The sequence below is a fragment of the Triturus cristatus genome, chromosome 9 (genome assembly GCF_964204655.1).
Source record: "Triturus cristatus chromosome 9, aTriCri1.1, whole genome shotgun sequence".
NCBI classification, from domain to species: domain Eukaryota; kingdom Metazoa; phylum Chordata; class Amphibia; order Caudata; family Salamandridae; genus Triturus; species Triturus cristatus.
In genome coordinates this window covers 1256639217-1256653836 of record NC_140592.1, presented here as the reverse complement: position 1 = coordinate 1256653836, position 14620 = coordinate 1256639217, and the positions used below count along the sequence as shown (strand labels likewise).

The window sequence follows — 14620 nt, the reverse complement described above, 5'->3', positions numbered from 1 at the left end:
ATGTGAGGTTGCAACGTTACAATAGGTGAAGCGTTAGGAGATCGTGAATTAAAATCTACAAATAAAGGGTTAGGATGTAAAGTTCATGCACTAGAATGTACGGCTCCAAGGCTAGGATGTGCAGCTCCTACATTAGAATGTACAGAAAGAGTGTTAGAATGCACAGTTTGTGCTTTAGAATTTACAGATAAAAGGACAGGATGTACAGTTCATGCACTAAAATGTACAGCTGAAAGACTAAGATGTTCAGTTCATGTACTAGAATGCACAGATAAAGGGTTAGAATGCAGTTTGTGCATTAGAATGTACAGATAAAGGGACAGAATGTACGGTTCATGCACTAGAATGTACAGATAAGGTGTTAGTCTATAGTTCATGCATTCAAATGTACAGATAACGGGATAAGATGTACAGTTCATACATTAGAATGTACCAATAAAAGACTAGCATTCACAGTTCATGCATTAGAGAGTACAGATAGAGGGCTAGAATGTACTGCAAGTGCTTCGAAGAGTACTGATTGAGTACTGCCTATTGGTGTCTGAAATGAATTTGCTTTCATGTAATTACGTGAAATTTCAGCAAAATTATGCGAAATTACTTGTACTTACATGAAATGTAAATCCGTAATTTAGGGCTATATTAATCCATGAAATACATCTTTACAGCAATTCATGTCGTTAGGACGCATCTTGCGGTAAAAGGCAGCAGAAAAAAACACAAGTGTGTGAGCCTAGTATTGACAAGGAGCTAGAATGTACAACTGGTTGCAGTTCACAGGTAAGGGATTCAAATGTGTAGATAAAGAGTTAGAATTCACAAGCGGGAATGGGATTTACGAAGTGCTTGAATGAGAGAACAAATGGCTAGAATAAAGAGCTGACGGTTTTGAATATACAGATGAAATGTTAGAATATACAGCAGATTGATTGGAAGGTATACATAAAAAGTTAAAATGTACAACTATAGTGTTAGAATGTACCCGTTAGAATTCATAGTTAGAGGGTTAGAATGCAAAGAAAATGTTTCATAGTTCACAGATAAAGGGTTAAAATGTACAGAAAATAAACTAGTGTACTGATAAAATATTAGAATAAAGATATAAAGTAGGCATGCACGGAAAAAGGATCAGAACTTTTAAAATTTGCAAAGGAACGGAATTTATAGATAAAGGGCTGGAATGTACACGTACATACATGCAGACAGAGGTGTGGGTAAGGTTTAAAACATGCTTCTGATAAAAGTTTGGAAAGTACATATACATATTTACAAAGCTAGGGTTAGAATCCACAGGTAAACATTTAAAATATGCAGATAAAGTGTTGGAATGTGCAGCCAAATGGCTGGAATGCACAGACAGAGGACCAGAATAAGGAGATAAGCTTAGGATGTGCAGATAAAATGTTGAAACGCATTGATAGCAGTTGAAAGCAAACTTGAATGAAAGCTTCCGTGTTAAATAGTGAGATTACTTTGACTTTGGGTTACTGGTGGAACACAGATTCCAGGTTGTAACCACAGACTGGAACACAGATTCCAGGTTGTCAGAGCCCATGTTGGATCAAGATGCACCTGCTCAATTTAACCCTGTCCGTGCTGGGCAGTAAGGCCACCATATGATGGTACAAGTGACATTGTCTCTCCAATTACGGGGTGCAATTCCCCCCTGTAATAGAGGGTCGCAGCATTTTGATACCGGCTATAATGTCACCATTATGGTAGGTTGCCTATAGGTTTCCTATTCCAGGCTGAAAGCCAGCCAGTCTGTGTTACTGCCACTCACTAAACATATGTTTTTTTGTTTTTTAGCTATCGACCTCATCAACAATTTGTTGCAAGTGAAAATGAGGAAGCGCTATAGTGTGGACAAGACACTCAGCCACCCCTGGTTACAGGTGAGCCTCTCGTTCAACTAGTTAAAGCCTTGTAGGTACAGGTTAAAAAAAAAACTATCATGTGATAAGATACAGCCAATATTGATGTTCATCCCTCGATACGGGGTAATGCCTTCAGCTACAGGCAAAGCCCTCAAGTGCTACTAAAGACAAACCTAATAATGCCCTCATCTGTGAATACAAACAATGCCCTCATCTATCAGTACGGATAATGCCCTCATCTGTGAATACAAATAATACCCTCATCTATCAGTACAGATAATGCCCTCATCAGTGAATACTAACAATGCCCTCATCTATCAGTACAGATAATGCCCTCATCTGTGAATACAAACAATGCCCTCATCTATCAGTACAGATAATGCCCTCATCTGTGAATACAAACAATGCCCTCATCTATCAGTAGGTAAAATGCCCTCATCTGTGAATACAAACAATGCCCTCATCTATCAGTACGGATAATGCCCTCATCTGTGAATACAAACAATGCCCTCATCTATCAGTAGATAAAATGCCCTCATCTGTGAATACAAACAATGCCCTCATCTATCAGTACAGATAATGCCCTCAATTGTGAATACAAACAATGCCCACTTCTATCAGTAGATAAAATGCCTTCATCTGTGAATACAAACAATGCCCTCATCTATCAGTACGGATAATGCCCTCATCTGTGAATACAAATAATGCCCTCATCTATCATTTCATTTAAATACTTTATTTCGACCAAAGGCCATAAAAGTTTCATAGAAATACAATCATTCGTAATACAATCTAAAATACATCCAGACATTTATTATTTAGTTGCGATACATTTTTTTTTAAAAATCAGGAATTTCAATTAAGACAATTTAAAATATTTTAGGTGCGTAACTGAATCTTTCAATTGTTGCCTCCCCAATAAATTCACATTTTAAAACTGGATAAAAACATTTTTACAATTCAATAAAAGGGGTAATGACCGGATATTTTAAACAATTCAGAAGTTTTGGGTTTTTTTACATAGAAAAGTACATTAGTCTTTGGTGCATCACAGCTTTAGTCCTACTTTTTTCCTTATCAGTCCCACTGTGAACAAATATCTGGATAAGGCAAATGTAACATGTGGTGCGGTGCTAGTTGTCAGTACCTTTAGTGCCCCTTAATACTTTCTAAAACCCATTTTATTGCATAGCGGTCGAATCCATGTCTTCCTTGGTCTATCGTATGCCTGACAGAAAAACAAAATATGTGATATGTTCTCTGTGGACCCTAGAGCGTGTGTAGTGCGTAGAGTACAAGAGCGGTCTTCCTTGCCCCCCAGTTTGCTGTGCGGCTCTTGAGCTGTAAGATATTATATCTTAACTTTAGGTATAGAGTTCTTGCTAGGTGCGGCTGTACACTGTCATGAAACTCCTCACGGCTCTGACTTGGTTTAATAGTGAGGAATTGAGATGTTAACCTTCCTAGTCTCGGGTCACAATGGCGTGCATTCAATATGTATTGCCAATAAGTTCCCGTCAGTGTATCTTTACAGCTAGATGTTAGGCTGTGTGGGTTAGTCCAATAAGATTCGAGAACTAGCTTTGTGAGCCATTTCTGTACAAATCTTAACCAAGGGAAGGTGAAGCAAGTGTCAATGACCAGTAATTGACGTACACCTTCTCTGTATACTACTAGTTCTGGTGTTATCCACAGTCGTATTCAATAGAGCAATGGTCGCAGAGTTGTAAGATGCCCTATACGCTTCAAGTCTAGATCGCTGAACACTGGGATAAGCGGTTTTGATGGGGGTAGCCCCAGTAAGCTCCTCACAAATTTGTTTTCCCCAATTGTCAATTGCTTGGCGTCACTAGTGCCCCATAGCTCTGATCCATACATTGCTGCCGCTTGGACCTTACATTTGTATAGCGCGAGTGCTGGTGTCACAGATTTGCTCGAGGACTATCAGTATGGATAATGCCATGATCTGTGGATAAGAAAAATGCCCTCATCTATGAATACAAATAATGCCCTCATCTATCAGTACAGATAATGCCCTCATCTATCAGTACGGATATTGCCCTCATCTATGAATACAAATAATGCCCTCATCTATCAGTACAGATAATGCCCTCATCTGTGAGTACAAATAATGCCCTAATTTATCAGTACAAATAATGCCCTCATCTATTAATACAAACAGTGCCCTCATCTATGAATACAAATGATGCCCTCATCTATGAATACAAATGATGCCCTCATCTATCAGTACGGATAATGCCCTCATCTGTGAATACAAATAATGCCCTCACCTATGAATAGAAATAATTCCCTCACCTATGAATACATATAAGCCCTCATCTGTGAATACAAATAATGCCCTCGTCTATCAATACGGATAATGCCCCCATCTGTGAATACAAAAAATGCCCTAATCTATCAGTACAAATAATGCCCCCATCTATGAATACAACTAATTCTCTCATCTATCAGTAAGGATAATGCCCTCATCTATGAATACAAATAGTGCCCTCATTTATCAGTACAAACAATGCCCTCATCTATGAATACAAATAGTGCCCTTATCTGTGAATACAAAACAATACCCTCATCGGAGTCGGCGGCGTTTGGTGGTTTGGAGTGCTCTGCTCGGAGGGGTGTGAGCCTGGGGAGAACGTCAGACCCCCGCGAGAGTCTGGGGCTTTTCTGTGCCCGCGCTGCATGTTGTCTGGGAAGGGGACGGAGAGCTGTAGTTCGAATACCTCTCCAAAGTTTCCGGAATGGGAGAGGGAGCAACGAAGGCAGAGAGAGGGGTGAAAGCAAAGGTGGACAAAGTGCACCCTCGGTGAGAGCGACGGTGAGAGCAACGGTGAGAGAGACGAGACCAAACTCCAAGGGACCTGATACAGAGTACCAACCTCCGCAATACAAGGGTAAGGAGAGGGGGTTTAGGCTGGAAATCCTAAGTGTAAACTCCTTGGAAAAGAGATCAGAGAGGTTACATAAGGAGGAAACACAGAGCACTACTCGTGGGAAACTGGCCAATAACTCAATAAATACAAACTTAGGGCAGACACAGTCTAGATATTCTTTAAGGATCTCTAAACTGAAAACATATATGTTGAACTCACAGGATACAGGAGACAGGATACAAGACACCAAAGCCAGTCAGAGTCAAGGAGCAGTACAACCAAAGACCCCAAAGAAACAACCAACACAAAGTAAATCCAAGAGCTCGGGAGCACATAAGCATAAGGATTCTGGTAAAAAGAAGACCGCGCTATCGGTCCAACAAGCACCTAAATTAAAATTAACAACGTCTCTCAGGAACATTTTAAGATTACCCCCACTACATTAGTATTAAAGCCAGAGGCCGAGACTCGACTACTAGATCACACCCACGACCCAAGTGTTTCCCAAATCATCTTGAACAGTTTCCCCACCTCTAAGAGTTTTCTCCCCCTTAGGGAAGAGGAGGGACTGCAAGAGGATGATATACAGACTACAGAGATGCCAAATACAGCAGAAAAAATACCTGTGAATTTGGAACAGGAGATCCAGTGTAGCCCTAGTGAGTCAACCACACTACTCACAGCACAGACATCTCAGGCACTACCAACAAAACATCAGGCCATGGCAGACAAAGTTAATGTACGAGAGAATGATGACGAGCGAACTAGAACTCCCAGTCCAGTTCAATGTACGCTCTATTACAAACACTAGCGAAAGAGATGAGAGAGAGATTCCTGGTCTCTGAGAATAATCAGGCGGATATTATAACCTCCTGCGATAAATTTGAAGCTAAATTAGACTTTTTAGCTTCTAGAACCAATGGTCTCGAATTGACTGTAGCTGACTTGGTAACGCAGACGGAGGACAATACAAAGCATATAGCTACACTGAAAGAGAAAGGACTAGAAATGAAAGATAAATTAGAGGCGTTAGAGAACTCTCAAAGAAGAAACAACATCCGCCTGCTTAAAGTTCTGGAAGGGGTGGAGGGGAGTAATCTGAAAGAATTCGTAATAAAACTCATAAAACAGGCAAATCGCATTGACTGTTCAGAGGAAGCAGTCAGGGCCGACATACAAAGAGTGCATAGAGATCCTTTCAGACTGAGCTGAAATAAAACAAGACCCAGGAAAATCTAAGTGCATTTTTTAACTTATACTCTAAAAGAGGAAATCTTAAATAAAGCTCCTAAATTAAACTCTCTTTATGCAGAAGATGTAGCATTCCAAATACGTTCAGATGTCTCCGCAATTACTGCATCCAGACAATGGGAACTGGGGAAATTGTTTGAACCCTTAAAGAAAATGGGAGCCATAGCACAATTAAAATTTCCAGCATCACTAAAAGTAATGCATAATAATAAGATGCAGGTATTCAGAAGGGTAGAAGATGCCGAAATCTTTTTTAAATCAATATCGGAAGACCATGAGGCAGCAAAGTAAAGAAACAAATAGCCTCCGAGATATAAAATTCTTCGATACTTCCTAAATCTTTTTAGAGTCTTGACCTGAAGGGGAGACTCCATAGGCCTGGGTAGAGGCCATGGAAAAAAGATAGAGGGGTTCTCCAGGGAAGAGTCCCCTACAGGGAGAAGGTGAGGGGGAGGGGAGCACAGGGTTGTTAGCAGCGGGAAAAAAACAAAACAAAATGTCCAAATCGCCATAATAAAACCCATATTATAGCAAAGATATCCCAGAGATGAGTCGTTTACCAGGTGATCAAGACCTTAAATTAAAGGTGCTTTCCTGGAATTTATATGGACTAAGAACAAATTACAGAATGCAAAAAATCTTTCAATATTTAAGAAATACCCTTGAGCAGATTCTTATTTTACAAGAAACCCATCTGCTAGAAAATGAGTTACGTTCATTATGTACACCTAGGAAATGGATCCAAGATGTGGTTTGTACAACTCAGTCATTTCCATCCAAAGGCGTAGCAATTATTATAAAGAAAAATGTGGCTATCGCTTTGGAGACCAGTACAGTGGACAAAATGGGAAGATGGGCTATAGCCAAAATAAGGATCCACTCTTACAAGTTCACAATTTTGGGTTATTATGGCCCAAATACGGATGACACAACTCCTTTTAAGAATTTATTATCAGAACTGTTAAATTATACAGACCCACTATTATTAGCAGGGGATTATAATGTAGTCTTGGATCAAGTATTAGACAAATCAAGAACAAGTAGAGCCATCCAGAACTTTAAAACAAGAGCACTAATTCAAAATGCGATGAAACAGCGAGCGTGGTATGATGTCTGAAGGTCAAAAATGGGTAATAAGAGAGGTTATACATTTCACAACAAAAAGTATGGTCATAAATCGAAACTAGATTATTTCCTTTTAAATACAGTTTTAAAACAATGGGTCCAAGATGTTAAACATGTGGGGATGCATCTGTCCGATCACTCAGCAGTATTTTTAACACTTAATGTGCCAATTAGACCAACTTCCAGTAGATGGACATTGGAGCGCGCTATTCTCCTGGAGGAAGATATAATAGAGATACTAACATTTGAAACAGAGAGCTTTTTTCAGATGAACCTTGGTACTGTCCCAATACAGGTGGTGTGGGATGCTTATAAAACCTTCATAAGGGGTCAAATAACTGCCATACAATTCGCTAGACATAAAAAATACAAAGCTGAAATAGAGACTATAGAAAGAGAAATACAGAAAATAGAATATGACCTTAATATACGGAAAAGAACTTTACCAAATGTTAACACTATTCGAAAATTAGAATCTCTCAAATTAGACCTGGGGGTGATCTTAGAGTCGATGCTAAAAAAGAAATGGCAAGCCAGCAAAATAGCTCATTTCGAGTATGGAGAGAATTGCGGGAAACTCTTGGCATGGAAGACAAAACAAGATCTGGCCAGAAGTAACATTAATGAGATTAAATCAGATGCTCAGGGAGTAATTTTCAAGTCCTCAAATGATATTGAAAAAGCCTTCCAGTTACATTTCGAGAAGGTATACCATGAAACGCTAGATGTTCAGGAGTTAGAGATAAGGAATTGGATGGGCCAGACACCTATAAACAGAATCACTGACGATTTATCTAGAAATATGGATATGCCTATCTCAGGGGTTGAGATTAGAAAGGCTATAACATCGGGCAAATCTGGGAAAGCTGCCGGCCCGGATGGGTTACCTGCGGAACTATATAAGGTTTTAAAAGAAGCTCTCTTACCAATCATGATGACACTATTCACCCACATCTTTGAAAAAGGCGGAGATAAACCACCTTCATGGAACGAGGCAACAGTAGCATTAATCCTCAAACCCTCTAAACCATCTCTTTCATGTGACTCATATCGACCAATCTCTCTGCTCAATATAGACAATAAGATCTTCTAAAAAATATTGGAAGAGAGATTGAACGGGGTGGCAGAGAGCTTATTGCACCGAGATCAGAAGGGATTTGTTAGAGGCAGGGGATAAGAGACCTCACCTATAACTTGGTTGGAGCAATAGACATAGCGACCCTACACAAAATCCCTCTGGCAGTAATAATAATAGATGCCACGAAGGCGTTTGATAGAGTGAATTGGGCCTATTTAAAATTCATACTAAAAGAAAGCAACTTGGGAAAAAATAATTGTAGGTCCATTTCTATGATTTACAGATCGCCTTCAGCCAGAACTTTGGTAAACGGTAACTTGTCTGATTTAGTTAAAATTCAAAGAGGCACCCGTCAGGGTTCCCGTTATCTCCTATGCTTTTTAACCTATACATAGAACCGTTGGCGTAAAAGTTTAGAACTACGCCCAAAATACCTGCATTTAAATTTAGTGAATGGGAGAAAAAGGTGGCATTATATGCCGATGATCTCATGATATATACGACAAACCCAAATATTACCCTTCCGTTAATATATCAGGAAGCACAGAAATTTGGACAGATTTCGGGCTATGAAATAAACGAAGCTAAAACTGAATGCATGGTCTGAAATCTGAGAGATTGCATTTAGCCAACAAAAAAAACAATAAGATGTTTGGGAATATTGATTACTGAAGACATTGATAAAATTACAGAAACAAATCTCCACAAAGTCGGAAAAGAAATACAAAACTCCATAACAGGATGAGCCTATCTTCCTTTGACTCTGATTGGGAGAATACACCTAATAACAATGATGCCGTTGAAAAAAATAATCTTTTTACTACAAAATATTCCGTTAGCATTTAACGAGAAAACTTTGAAGGCTTTGCAGGCAAAACTAAACACCTTTATTTGGGCTTTCGAAAGGAATTCGAATTTCGTGGAAGAAGCTACGAAGGAAAAAGAATAAAGGAGGACTATGTCTCCCAGACTTAGTTTTATATGCAAGGGTATTCTCTCTAAGGGCAGGAAAAATGCTAATCAATATACCAGATGCTTCCGATATTGGCGTAATGTTCAAGGAGATGCTTCTGGAAGTGGAGAATGGGAACCAAGGTTTCTTATACAAATTTGGTGATTCAAGATTCTTCAAAAAAGTTTGCCTAAAAACACTACACAGCTTAGCAACCACCTGGGCCAAGATCAAGAAAACTTCAAGAATCAGCTATTTCAGTGCCCTTGACCCCATATGGAACGCATCAGGATCACCAGGATGGACTAGAGATGTTTTATAATTTCCCCTAATAAGAGTAGGACTTCAGCGATGGGGACAGCTAGCCCCAAATGGAATTCTACTATCTTGGGAGGATATGAACTTAATGATGGACAAGGGATCATCTAAATTTAAATATTGGCAAATAAGAAGTTGCCACCAGTCTGTCGGGATGGATGTGGGCATATCAAATGAACTGGAAACAACGTTATTCAAGAATCTTGCAAAGAAAAAAGAGGTGGCGACTCTATATTTGCTACTTTTGGACCTGGAAGAGGGCGACTTAAAACTGCCAACGGAGCTATGGGGAGATAACTTGCCTGGCTGCAACATTGAAAAAGTATGGCAAGTATCTCATGAAATTCTACACGCGGCAGTGCAACCTGCAAATTTAAAAAGAAATAATATCTTTTGTATTCACAGGGCGCACTGGACTCCTCTAAAGCTCTCAAACTTCTCAAAGGGTCCAGTTCCAAAGTGTCCAAAGCGTCTCCAGATCAAAGCGAATTATATCCATATGTTTTTAACTTCCCAAAGTTAAGTCAATTTTGGGATTAGTAAATAGAGGTATGGAAAGCATTTTTGGTATAACCACGCAGGTAAGCTTAAACTTAGTCTTCTTTGGGTTGTTTCCACATTATGGTTCTATGTCAAAAGGAGAGAAAAGTTCATGTTTATATTTAATTTTAATTGCACGAAGAGAAATTTGTAAAAAATGGTTTAATAATAAATAACTTAGTGGGATTCTTGTGCGGTGCACTGGGGGACATCTCCTCGATAGGAGATGCAACTGATTCGTTTGTTCTAATATTTACACCTTGAGGATAAGAAAGTGAATCCCCAGTAGCATGCCACACCAGTCCATCTTTGAATACATGGTAGTGCGTGTTTAGACTTTTTCTGTTGTTAAAAATAACTCTGCAACCTTTTTAGATTGGGTGATCTCCATTAAATATGTAATAAAGCTGGACAGAGCTAGATCAGATAAAGGCAATGGGCCCCGTGCGAAGGATGGTTGGACACCTTAGATCAATAAAATATTAATTGTTCACATTAGTCCAATGATTAAGCCTTTAAACCTATTAACTAATTCTCTCTGGTTTCTGTGAGGTGCCCCCGAGAGATACAGAACCAATTTGCAGAGAAGCTCTGTGTAAAGCATAGCCATCTAGATATGGAGCTCTCCAGTTGGAAGGGGGGCCGCAGGAGCAATTTGAATGAGCTCAATTTATCTGATGGCGAATGAGGTCACAAAAAAAAAAATACCCTTATCCATGAATACAAATAATGCCCTCCTCTATCAGTACGGATAATGCCTTCATCTGTGAATTCAAACAATGCCCTCATCTATCAGTACGGATAATGACCTCATTGTATGAATACAAACAATGCCCTTATCTATTAGTACGGATAATGCCCTCATCTGTAAATTCAAGTAATGCTCTCATCTATGAATACAAATAATGCCCTCATCTATGAATACAAACAATCCCTTTATCTATTAGTACGGATAATGCCCTCATCTATGAATACACATAATGCCCTCATCTATCAGTACAGATAATGGCCTCATCTGTTAATACAACTAATGCCCTCATCTATCAGTATGGATAATGCCCTCATCTGTGAATGCAAATAATGCCCTCATCTATGAATACAAATGATGCCCTCATCTGTGCATACAACTAATGCTCTCATCTTTCAGTACAAATAATGCTCTCATCCATAAATACAAATAATTCCCACATTTATCAGTACAAATAATGCCCTTATCTATGAATACAAACAATGCCTTCATCTATTAGTACAGATAATGCCCTCATCTATGAATACAAATAATGCCCTCATCTATCAGTACGGATAATGCCCTCCTCTATGTATACAAACAATGCCTTCATCTATTAGTACAAATAATGCCCTCATCTATGAATACAAATAATGCCCTCATCTATCAGTACGGATAATGCCGTCATCTATCAGTATGGATAATGCCCTTGTCTATGAATACACATAATGCCCTCATCTATCAGTACAGATATTGCCCTCATCTATCAGTACAAATAATGCCCTTATCTGTGAATACAAATAATGCCCTAATCTATCAGTACAAATAACGCCCTTATCTGTGAATACAAACAATGCCCTCATCTATCAGTACAACTAATGCCCTCATCTAAGAATACAAATAATGCCCTCATCTGTAAATATAAATAATACCCTCACCTATGAATGCAAATAATGCCTTCATCTGTGAATACAAATAATGCCCTCACCTATGAATACAAATAATGCCCTCATTTGTTAATACAAATAGTGCCCTCATCTATGAATACAAATAATGCCCTCATCTGTAAAAATCCCCTCATCTATCAGTACGGATAATGCTCTCATCTATGAATATAAATAATGCCCTCATCTGTAAATATAAATAATACCCTCACCTATGAATGCAAATAATGCCTTCATCTGTGAATACAAATAATGCCCTCACCTATGAATACAAATAATGCCCTCATTTGTTAATACAAATAGTGCCCTCATCTATGAATACAAATAATGCACTCATCTGTAAATACAATTAATCCCCTCATCTATCAGTACGGATAATGCTCTGATCTATGAATATAAATAATGCCCTCATCTATCAGTACGGATAATGCCCTCATCTATAAATACAAATAATACCCTCATCTATTAGTACGGATAATGCCCTCATCTATGAATACAAAAAATTGCCCTCATCCATCAGTAGAGATAATGCCCTTCTCCATGAATACAAACAATGCCCTTATCTATCAGTATGGATAATGCCCTCATATATGAATACAAAAAAATGCCCTCTTCTAGCAGTACGGATAATGCCCTCATATATGAATACAAAAAAATGCCCTCATCCATCAGTAGAGATAATGCCCTTCTCCATGAATACAAACAATGCCCTTATCTATCAGTATGGATAATGCCCTCATATATGAATACAAAATAATGCCCTCTTCTAGCAGTACGGATAATGCCCTTCTCCATGAATACAAACAATGCCCTTATCTATCAGTTTGGATAGTGCCTTCATCTATGAATACAAACAATGCCCTCATCAATCAGTACGGATAATGCCCTCATATATGAATACAAAAAAATGCCCTCTTCTAGCAGTACGGATAATGCTCTCATCTGTGAATACAAACTATGCCCTCATCTATCAGTACAAATAATGCCCTCGTCCATGAATACAAGTAATGCCCTCATCTATGAATACAAACAATGCCCTCATCTATCAGTACAGATAATGCCGTAATCCGTGAATACAAATAATGCCCCCATTTATCAGTACGGAGAATGCCTTCATCTATGAAGACAAACAATGCCCTTATCTATTAGTAGGGATAATGCCCTCATCTAGGAATACAAAAATGCCCTCATCTATCAGTACAGATAATGCCCTCCTCCATGAATACAAACAATGCCTTCATCTATTAGTACAGATAATGCTCTCATCTGTAGACAATGTCTTTGTGCATCATTACAGATAAGGCCTTAATCTAAAGGTAGTATCCTCATCTATAGGAAATGCCTTAATTTATCAGTAAGAAAAATATCCTTATATATATAGGCAGTACCCTCGCCAATCAGTACAGATAATGTCCTCCCACATCACGCCCTCCTCTATCAATACTGATAATGCCTTCATATACTATCACATACACTACCCTGTTCTGTTAAAAAAGCCCCCATCCATCAGTACCCCTCTTATAGTACAAAGCATGCCCTTGCATTTTATCTATAGGCAATGCCCTCATTTATCAGTAAAGGTAACACACTACCATATAGGAACGTCAGTTGCCTATCAGTACAGATAACGTCTTCCTCTATCAGTACTACTAATGCTTTCATCACTGAAAATGCCCTGGTCTATTAGTACAAAAAAGACCTCATCTACAGGCAATGTCCTCATGTATCAGTACAGATAACGAACTAATCTACAGGACATGTAAAACAAGCTAGTTTCCACACACAGGAGTTTAAAGGTGCGGATTTATTGGTAAGTAATCGCAATGGAAATCACCCAAGCCGCTCCAGGTGAGACGCAGCTCTGTTAAAAAAACACTCCCCAACATTGCAAAAAGCACTCTTACACTAATGCATTCTACAATGGAACATTGCCCCAGAGTATACCACACATGTCCCTGTAATGCAAACATATGCTTAATGTTACTTGAATACTACATTGAGTTTTCTGATTTCTTTTTTCTTTACAAATAATAGTACAAGATTGACACCTAGATGAAAGAAACATTAAATATGATGGTAAAACAATATACCTGCCTATCAAAACAAGATGACGGGGAGACATTAGAAAAATAGGACACGGATGTAAGTTATCACATTACATTTTACTACAAAAAAACTGAGATACTTTACATACATACACTGCTAATAATGCTCTTAGTGCCTAGAGGACCCTCAGTGGTGCTCTACGGGACCAAACACTCCTTTGCACAGGTGCCCCTGGAAGAGCACCAATCCATGGACGCTTGACATTGACAGCCTAACCTCCATTTGGCAAAATGTGTTTATCTGATTACATATCATTTTGATCTTGATTTTTGTATTTGGATTGATCTTGATCTTTGTATTTAGATTGATCTTGATTTTTGTATTTGGATTGATCTTGATTTTTGTATTTAGATTGATCTTGATCTTTGTATCTGGATTGATCTTGATTTTTGTATTTAGATTGATCTTGATCTTTGTATTTAGATTGATCTTGATCTTTGTATCTAGATTGATCTTGATCTTTGTATTTAGATTGATCTTGATCTTTGTATCTAGATTGATCTTGATCTTTGTATTTAGATTGATCTTGATCTTTGTATTTAGATTGATCTTGATTTTTGTATTTAGATTGATCTTGATCTTTGTATTTAGATTGATCTTGATTTTTGTATTTGGATTGATCTTGATTTATGTATTTAGACTGATCTTGATTTTTGTATTTAGATTGATCTTGATCTTTGTATTTAGACTGATCTTGATTTTTGTATTTAGATTGATCTCTAATTGAACACCTTTCCTTTAAGCTCTCATGGACTTTGCCCACCTTGGCAGTGTTCCACCAGTTGGGTCCCATTACTCTTACAGTATTACC

At 38.4% G+C, this 14620-nt stretch overlaps 1 protein-coding gene across 3 annotated transcripts in view; it reads left to right on the top strand.

Moving 5' to 3' along the window:
- Positions 1 to 14620, top strand: part of PRKD1 (protein kinase D1) — a 937657-nt gene that overhangs the window by 889955 nt on the left and 33082 nt on the right. For 2 of the 3 annotated variants that reach the window (XM_085627361.1, XM_085627360.1), the window contains one exon: positions 1810 to 1895. In XM_085627361.1, the coding sequence (XP_085483487.1) occupies positions 1810 to 1895 (86 nt within the window). Of the gene's footprint in view, positions 1 to 1809; positions 1896 to 13737; positions 13817 to 14620 lie in introns of those variants that run through there. The other variant, XM_085627362.1, reaches the window with a different exon arrangement.